The sequence below is a fragment of the Centropristis striata genome, chromosome 23, assembly GCF_030273125.1.
Source record: "Centropristis striata isolate RG_2023a ecotype Rhode Island chromosome 23, C.striata_1.0, whole genome shotgun sequence".
Lineage (NCBI taxonomy): Eukaryota > Metazoa > Chordata > Actinopteri > Perciformes > Serranidae > Centropristis > Centropristis striata.
In genome coordinates, this window is record NC_081539.1 from 13,865,253 (window position 1) to 13,875,096 (window position 9,844).

General features: G+C 38.4%; 1 protein-coding gene across 1 annotated transcript; it reads left to right on the forward strand.

Annotated features, from left to right (window-relative positions):
* Positions 1-2,332: 2,332 nt before the first annotated feature.
* LOC131961683 (transmembrane protein 236-like) lies at positions 2,333-8,457 on the forward strand. The gene is made up of 4 exons (XM_059326524.1): positions 2,333-3,197; positions 3,391-3,463; positions 4,868-4,991; positions 6,149-8,457. The coding sequence occupies exons 1-4, from the start codon at positions 2,800-2,802 to the stop codon at positions 6,844-6,846; spliced, it is 1,293 nt and encodes a 430-aa protein (XP_059182507.1). The 5' UTR covers positions 2,333-2,799; the 3' UTR covers positions 6,847-8,457.
* The last annotated feature ends 1,387 nt before the right edge of the window (positions 8,458-9,844 follow it).

Below are 9,844 nucleotides of genomic sequence, written 5' to 3' on the forward strand. Positions count from 1 at the left end.
TGTGGGAAAACAATAATGCGCATGTTCAGTGCTGATTGCTGTTGAATGTCTTTTCAAAATGTAAGTAGCTGCGGCCACCATGAACGGTGTGGATTTTTTTTATAAAAACACAAATTATTCAGTCTGTCCTTTGAGAAAACTTGAGATTTAACACCTCGGTGTCCGCCAATCGCGGTATATTGTGATAAACCAAAACTTCTGGTAAGAAATAATAAGATTTAACGTCTAATTGTTCTCTGTGACAAAATCGCTAACTGCTAACGCTAGCTAGCTTGTCAGAGAAGACTGTTGCTTTTGCCTCCTGTGTTATTCTGAGGAGATGGACTCGGGGTCTCCAGCATCTTTCTGAAAAGATTACCCAACATAAAGCAGCAGGACAACGCTGTAAAATTGGGTCAGCATTGTAAAAATTGCTGACTTCACCCAAATTAACCCTCTGGAGTCCATCTATTTATTGAAAATACACTGAACATGTTTTATTTACAGTAATAACTTTATTTATATATCATATGTAGACAAGCTGAGAAAGCCAGTTGAACGTGCAATTATTGGAGCTTTCACAGTGTGCCATTGATGTTTCTAGACCATTTTTAAAATGTGAATTTTCTTTCTACAATAAAAACTATTACTATTTTAATTTACATGCAAATAGACTGTTCTATAGTTAAATTATGTATTATTTTTTTCTGCTGTTTTTGTGTGTATAAATAGTAAAAAAAAAAAAAAATGGTACATTTCCAAAGACACCTGTATCTTTTGTTTGTATTTTGGGTTCCTGGCAGCTTTATATCACCTGTGTTTAACTGTGTTCAGTTACCTCCACCACTGATGTTACAGTGTACCACCAAGTATTGTATTTTGTTTATAGATCATGCCTAATAACCTTGGTGGATATAAAAAAGTTGCTTCTCTCCTCGCAAAAGTTATAGGGGGGATACGAAATATATAAGGCTGCACTTTCAACCTGCCACAAAATGATATATACATATATAAAATATACATTTTTATTTGTAATGTTCAAATATGCCCAACCATCAAGTGTCTTATTTTTGTTTACACAAAAACAAGATATTGACTTTATCTATACATGTAATTGCCTCACATTATACAATACAATAATTATGCTCAGGGTTTGTGCTATAGGCCTGTTTGTTTTTTTAGTGTGCAGAAGCTGGAATTGTCAACATCTTAACCTGCTCAAAACATTGGAAACCAGCACAAAAGCAACTAATATTATTTATTTTAATGTGTTAGTGACTTTTCCTCTTGGAAGAAAAACTGTGAAAACACAGCTTGAAGTCTTGAGCCTGTTTCTTTTATGGCTCCATTATGCTGCATTTGAAGAAGTAGAAGATGTGGTATTATTGATAGACTTTGGTTTTTAAGTGCTTCTATTCATGGCTTATCTGTCCCATACTCAAGTAGGAAAATCACCACTTTCCTCATTCAATCCTGTGCTTTCCATCATGTCTTGATTCTGTAGTTTAGGAGGACTACAACCCCAGTTGGAGTAGTGGAAGTCCTGGTATTGAGGTTTCAGGCACAAGAGATGGTGCTTAACATATCTACATTAATCTGTGCTTGACTGCTGCTCTCACTGCCTGAGAAACTGAATCAATGCAGAATCTAAAATTAGATCTTCTAATGACACTCAGTAGAAATGTGTGTAAACAAGAGACGACACCAAATATAGTGCAGATTATCTAATCCAGATCTAGTTGCCTGATTGAACATTCAAATGTTGAAGGTCGACACATTCCAAATCATAATCAAGGTTATACATAGAACTTTCTGTGTTTTTTTGGTGCATAGCATAAATGCAATTAGAAAAAAAAAAAATTTACAATAAAAGTAAGTGTTGCGCATATAGCGGTGCAGTTTTTAAAAGTGGTCATTTTGTGTAGAACTGTGAAAAAAATATAGTCCCAAAGATGTGCATCCTGCCAGAGGCAAGTATTTCAACAAGTTTGCCTCTGCCTTTCCTCCAGGTATTTAAAAAATCTGTTTCAGGTTTTGGGCATCGAACAAGTGAATTGCAAATTTTCACTTAATTATTAGCTTGCAATTGCAAGAACACGTGGAGACACTTACGACATGAAAAACAGTGTGCATGGATGGATTTGAACTAAAGAGACCAGTTATAAAACCACTTTTTCAATTCATCTTTTCAGCTCATGCTTTTGGTTAAACGAAGTGGGCCTGTTGCTGGCCTTTTATCATTACTAAGACACAATAGGTCTTTATCATTTTCCTTCATTTAAAAAAAAAATATATATATATATATATATATGTATAATAAAGCAGTGTTTTTTAAATAATTGACATCATTGTGAAGCAGCTGACATTTTAGTATCAAATTTTGCCACTAGATGGTGATGTTTGAATATGAGAAGAGCCACAAGTGCCTTGAATGTTGCTTTGGCTGTGTGTGTTATCAAGTCCACTTATGTTGGTGCAGGTTTTGGAGAATGTTCAGGTAGAGTATAGGGTATGAGCAATTCAAAGTTAAATGAGTTTTAGATATTCAAAATTATGTAATCTATTGTGTGTATCTAATTGTTAAGACATGGCTTCAAAAGCACTAGTATGAAAGTATCACTTTCAAGGCTAAATCATCTCACTGAGATGCCCGTAGTACATACATGTCCTTCAGGGTGCAGCATTAGACAACCTTTGTTTTTACCCCGTATATAAAGAGAGCAAAGGGCCGGTCACATCACCGTCACACCAAGGTACACAATGCCTAGTGCAGTGTAAGCAGTTGGGTGAGCAGAGAGCCAGGGCTGTGGTGTGTGGAAAATGCTAGTGGAGGCAGACAATGCACTGGTCCGAGGCCTGACCAGCCCTCAGAGGGACAGGGGTCGCCTCACTGCGACAACAGCCCCCGTCTCCCTCCCTTCTTTTTCTTTTTTTGAGCTCCACAGCATGGGCTCGGGGAGGACGCTGAAGTTCGCCCTGTGCGAGGTGCTGCAGTTTGCAGGCCTGTGCGTGCCACTCTTCATCGTCATGCAGAGGTTCGCCATTATCGTAGCTAAGGTCAAAACGTCGGCGCAGCCCCCCGGAGATGGCAGCACGGCCTACTGGTTGATCGTGGCCTCATCCATTGCTTATGTCACCTCCACCGCCCTGCTGGTCTGGGTACCCATGAAGTATATGGTGTTCATGAAGAAGAAGTTTCTCATTGGGAGAAAGAAGTGGTGAGTTTCTTCTGTTTTTTGTCCTGATGTCTGAGGCCTCAGAGCTGTGTATGGTCAGCAGCTAGGGGCCGCACTGCAGCACTGGCTGAGACCTGACCAGCTGGTTTGGACTGCACTACCATGAGTTAGCAAGTCTTGCAACTGGCTTTATCTTCCTTCCTTACTTCTTTCCCTTCCTTTGTCTTTGTATCAGGAGGCCTGTGGCCCTCGTTTATGTGATCCTGTCCACATTACCCTGCTTTGCCTTTCTCATCGCCAGCTCTGAGGTACAGCGTGTTGTGGAGTGTTTGCCTTCTGTTTTATATCAGTTTGTCTAGCCCTGTCACAATAACTACTTTAGTTGGATTAGCTGATATAATTAGCTACAGTGGGTCGGCTTGGTTGGGAATATATATATATATATATATAATGGTTGGAAAACTCAGATCTGTTGGTTGAAATGTGAATTATAGAAAACAGCAGGTCTAAGATCAATGTTCTTTACCTGGCATATTATGCAATTCCATCTATGAATCCATTATCAATAAAACTACAGAGCACGGCCTTAATGCTGCCGTCAGTCAGTTTGTTGTTGACCCGCACTGGGCATCAGCTCCTGTACTGGTGGTTGGTCATTCTTTTCTTCTTTTTTTGATATTTCCTAAATTAAGTCAAACCAAAATTACGTTAAAATAGATACTAAGCTGTTGGCACAAGGGTATAGAGTTGTTAATTTCTAAAGTCTCTCAATGTTTTTATTATTATTTTTATTTGTCTTAGGTACTGTGAAAAAATGCTTACTCTGTCAAGTCTTACAACAGTTGAGAAAACCCTGGAGTTTATTCTGGTATCATGTGACTAAATCATTATCATCAATTATTCACAAAAACACGTCTAAACACAACATGCAGTATTCGGCAATATATGAACATGACATCAATCATTTTGGCTAAACTAAATAAGTCAATACTGTAAGTATTGTGACAGGTCTAAATGTATCTGTATCCAGGTCTTTGAACTTTGAACTTTGACCCTTATGTTGCCATATTAGCAACAAAAGTCAGTCTGTAATTGTAGATCTTATAGTTATTTTGGACGATTGTGTTTTATCATCTTTTTTCTTTTTTTAAATACCCACCACAACTTTAAATTTTGTTTGTGAATGGAATCACAGTGTGAGGCATTTGCCGGTGGAATAAAGGTGATGATTTGTGAGGATTCTTTTGGTTCTCAGGGGATGAATATGGATAAGGAGCTACTGATAAGCAGCTTGGTTCCTCTTCCTGTCCAAGCTGCCTTTGTCAAATCATCTGTCCATGAGGCACATTTTCACTTCCTTGCTGGCTGCAGTCCAGCTCTTCTAAGCTGTTTTATGTGGCCCTTTCTAAAGCCCAAGTTGACCTTTTGGCCCTTGCTTATCTGGTGTCTTTTAGAGCCATAAATTCTGCTAAGATGACCAGCTTGTCTGCTTTGTTCTGTGTCCTGTTGGTATGAAGTCCTGACTCAAGCAAATACCAAATCACTTAGCCTACAAACCCAGTGCCAGAGGGGGTCAGACATGTAGATGGAAATTCTTGGTGCAGAGGTCCTTTCATTTGTTTAGATTAATTGATGGGTTCTATATTTATTGGAAGTAATTAGATAATGTTCTGTTTAATGTTTAACTAATGGTTTTCTGGCTGTTTGCCCAGGTTCAGATAAATAACAACATGAAACATGATACGTTCACGGAGCTCCCTGTATCACTAGTCCTCTTCTCTCTCATCTGTATTGATGTTGTGGAGAGGATACGCCACTGCAGACTGACGGGCCAGGGTGAGCGCTGCTCTCTGAACACATTACACAAATCACTCACCGAGTGCTTTAGATCCTGAACTTTCCCCCTGCCAACTTCTATAGTGATACAAGCCCGGCTTTACATTTCAGGAGCTTGGAGCCAACAAACAATCATATAATATATCTAGAACAATTTGAACCTTTTTATTCTTTGGCTCTGTGCCTGCAGTTGAAAAAAAAATGGTGCAACTGAGGAAATGAGCAGACATTTGTTAACCACTTCTTGTAACACAGTGCTGAACTGACAAAACTGTAGCAATGTTTTTCTCAAGGGGGGCATTGACGTGGTTTTTGGTATGTCACTGTTTATGTGGTATTCCTTGGAAAAAGGAAGAATTTTTAACGTCAGCTGTCTCATTAAGTTTCGGCTCTGAACTCCACAGCAGATTAAAGGAATAGTGCAGATTCTTTGAAGTGGGGTTATATGAGGTACTTATCCATAATCTACTATGGTAGATAGTGGTCAGCACATCCCCTGTTTGGAGAAGTGGGCAGGAGTACAGACACAGAAGCTGTGTTGTAGGTGTAAGTGTTCGCTATATTTAGAATATTTTCATCACTTTACCTTGACATCAGACAGGCCTTTGCGATTGAGAACTGAAACCGTTATATCCATCTATGCTCTCTTCACAGCCACCAAACTCCTTTGACAAAAACAGTGATTTTAGAGAGTTCCCTACCGCTGCAATGAGCATTTAGTTTGTTTGTATTATTGTGTGACTTTTGGTGTTGTAAAACATAAGACAGGATTCACAAGAATAGCATGCCATTCCTACCAGTTCTCCTAAATTCTTCTCACAACAAGCGTCTCAAATTGGGGAAGTGTCAACGACCTTCTACTGTAGCTGTGGATAACAACCTTATAAAACCTGACTTCATCAAATCCAAACTATCCCTTCAGTGGTTGTATTTTTATCATCACAAGATCTGGTGTCAGCATGGTGTATCCCTATTGATTTCTCATCATGTCTTTTTTCGCAACTTTGGCCAAATAATGTTTATAATAAAATCATGCTAAATGATTCTTATGTTTTGTTAATGTTCACAAAGTAAATATATGAATACCAACACCACATGAAGAAAAGCAAATGTCAGATTGTCTTTGCTCTGTGTAATCTGTACTTTTCTCTCTCCAGCTAACGACATGGAGAGAGATGCTGACATCCCCTCCACTGTCCTCACACACGTGGAACAGGTAAACCCAGTAGCACCTATCTCTCCAGCTGCGCCAGGGCCAGCTGTGCCTGGGCAAGTTGCGCCAACTCCTATGCAACCGGGAGCAAGCCAGCACAATGACAGGAACCAGAACGGAGCAGGGGCTCGTCCAGAGACCAACGGGACAGTCCCGGGGATACCAGGTAATCCTGGGAGACCATTTAGCATCTCTGGATTGAGTTCACGATCAGCGAGCACCACAGCATATCGCATATCTCCATACGCCTACACTGGTCCACTAAGATTCCTGTGTGCCAGCGACGCCCGAGCGGACGTGTTTGTGGACAGCTTTATGTTCTGGATGGACACAGTGGAGATGGTGAGGGTGGCAGGACATCCCCTTGTCTACTACTCAGGTTGGGTGTTCCCCATCTACATCTTCAGCTACCTGTCTTGCCTGCGTGTGGTGGTCATGCCCCACAGCCCGCTGCTTTCCTCACTAGGAGTGGCTGTGCAGGACTTTCCCTTCTTCTTTGTGCGCGTTGGCCTCATTGCCTTCTTTGGCTTCGTCACACCGATCCTCTATCTGATGAAGAACCTGCTGGTCTGCCTGGCCTTTGTCTATTTCAACTTCATGACCAGGCTGAGGGTCTTCAACACAGAGAGGATGTTCTTTTGAGACCAGCACTTTGAGCAAAGACAGTGCAACATTAACGCAAAGTAGGAGCAGTAGGTCTGCACAAAGGATGCTAGGATTCAGGAGGTGGTTGCACCAGCTTTCTGTAAGTTCAAACTTAGACTAGTTCTCAAGTAACTCAAGTGTTTATTTAGGGGACATTCACCTAATTAAACTGGGTTTTGCCACAAATCAAGATTTTAAGAAGAGACTTGTTTCTAAATAGTTCCACCCAGTAACTGACAGTGGTATTTTACTTACTGAACTAACTGTAACAACTAACATTGGCTTGCCAATACATGATATGTTTACAGTGAGAGTAATATTATTAATAATATAATATAATTAGTATGGTTGACACATTTGAGATGACCCATGAAAGAAGGCTGGTTAAAAAGCACGTCATGAAATTGCATTACAAACAAAACTAAAAACCCATACTTCTCCATGAAGTGTTATATATATACAAATTAATAATTACAAAATTTACAAATGGTTGGCTATTGTGTTAATTGCATAGGTGCGGATTTTAAGGTGCATGTGAATTTGTCCCCAATACTACGGCCTTGGTTTAATGCATCATTTGTCGCCCTAAAACTATTATATTTCTTCGTTATGTTCCTATTCACTACAGTGATTTGTTTACTTGTTGATTTATGATAAGATGGTGATACAGATGTTTCCACCAACCAATGAACAAATTATTTAAGTCCTCTCTAGCTAGACATTTCTTAAATTTCAATGGTGCAACCCAATTTATTAAGTAGTAGTCACCAACTGACAGAACTAACATTATGACGTTATGACCTGTTTAGAGTGAGGAGGTAATGTGTCAACACATTTGACATACAACTTAATAAACAATGCTTTTTAATAATGACGTAAACACTGAAAATTACATTCCACAAAGAAATGTTTTACAAAATGTCACAACAGCAAGATTAGTAGTAGCCTATCCGACTTGTTTTCATGCACATTGCTACTTTAATTTACTCTGAAACACATGTATCTCCACATATTAAAAAAATCAAAGTAGCATTAACATTTACAAAGGATAAGTAGATCTTACAGTGATACAGTGACCTCCTGTGTACACAGATGGACTGATATTGGACTGAACCACAAGTATTTCCCAACACATTTTTTTACACATTACACTCTAAAACATTTCTTCAAGTTCTAATGGTTCATCCCAGTTTAGAAAATGACATGTTAGAAAGTAGCTGAGAGCTGTGCTGAGTGATGGATTCAAGAATAGCTGGTGTAACATAACCACAGTATGAATTTGTGTGTGCGACAAAAAAAGAGATATATTGTTAAAATGCATGATGGTACTTTTCACAGGCCAAAAGGGAGCAATGTTTTCCCACATTGTGTGTCAAATGACTGTTGTGTTATGTATAATTTACCTCTATGTAAAAACATACTTTTTTACCCTCACCATGCATGGCACTTTGGGAATGTACCTGTAATGTCATTTGAGAGTTTATAGCAGAATTTTTTTTACTATCATAAAGTGCAGTGAATGTGTAAAAGCATAAATACATGTTGTTTATATTAGGTTTTTCTTTGCTCAGTTATATCCACAGAAGAAAAACAAAGTGTGAGTTTGTATCATTGATACATATATTTTGGTAAGATTAATAAAGAAAATCATTCAAGTATATGTTTCAGTGCTTGTTATTGATGTGAGTTTTTTTGACCTCCGTTCAAACCTTTTACACTGGAATTTAACCCATTTCTTCCCAATCACTCCCCAGGAGAACAGGTTTCCTGTCATTATTCTGCAAAACACTCATCACATGCTTTCCCACAACCCCACATGGTCCACAGCACAAGATCACTGACAGTTAGAAGAGACAGTGTCATTTCAACAGTACAAGCTGATGCGATTCAAAACAACAGCCCTGTAAAAAACACTTTGGTGAAGATTATAATTTTCAGGGTTGGACGAAATGGTACAAACAAAGTTATAAAATCAATTATAAATCACAATGTGAATTTTTTTTTTAACTGCTTGGCTGTTTCTATGAAATTATATGTTTATTCATGATTTCACGTTCACTTTGTAGTATATGATGATTCTCTTGTGAAGAATGTTCTATTCCTGATTAAAAAACATAACTTTGCTGATTTAAATCATTCACTTGTAGCCTTTTCTCACAAATCGATGGATCTTTAACCCTCTTTTTTTCTGAGACGATTGACTATTAAAACTTCAGACCGCAGAAATGATGAAACCCTCTCAGAAAATAACTTTGCAAAGTGTGCGTTATGTGCTTTTACTTCTGAACGTGCTACACCTCGTCAACTCTGATAGTGGTAGTTTCTCCACTCTTCTAAAATCTTCTGTTTATTTTAAAAACTCTGCTAATCAGTATTTTATAATTATACAGGATGCAGCAAAATCAGGTGTCTCTCAGCACAAGGACTACCAAGGGAAAATAGACTGGAACTGGAGCACACTGATTCATTTTTTTATGCCAACGGACACGTTTGGACACCGCTTTGTCAGTTTTTGTTTTACTGTAATGTAAAAGATGTCAAGTAGTCACCCAATTCTGTTCCGTTTCCTTCAGTTTTACTAACCATTTTCAGACCAATTTAGATCATTGTTTTGGTTTTCTTTCCCACTTTCATCAACCCAGTTTATAATCAGTAGAACCTTCCCAGCACCAAACAACAAAAAGACAAAATGTGCCGCTAGCAGGTGAACATAGTCGAGCATTAAGCAGCAAAATATTTAAATAATACAACGTCTTTCAGGAGGAGTACAATTCTAGTCAAAACTATTGCAATATAAATGCATTAGTTAGATTCAAACCAAAATGTTTTTCCTCCATTTTTCCTTTTAAACTGATTTATTTTGCATGATGAGTAAGCCAGAAAAATCTGAGAGAGCACAAACCTTTTGGTTAAGGCTGCATAATTTGCATGTTCAGATATTGATTTTTGGAGAACATTCAAATGATAATATAAGTTGCAGTCAATATATTCCCAA

What these genes read in the sequence shown, in the direction of transcription:
- LOC131961683 (XM_059326524.1), top strand. Translation starts at nt 2,800, where the DNA reads ATGCTAGTGGAGGCAGACAATGCACTGGTCCGAGGCCTGACCAGCCCT. An exon ending in TTCTCATCGCCAGCTCTGAG is followed by an intron (nt 3,464 to 4,867) that starts GTACAGCGTGTT and finishes CTGTTTGCCCAG; the next exon opens with GTTCAGATAAATAACAACAT. An exon ending in CTGCAGACTGACGGGCCAGG is followed by an intron (nt 4,992 to 6,148) that starts GTGAGCGCTGCT and finishes TTCTCTCTCCAG; the next exon opens with CTAACGACATGGAGAGAGAT.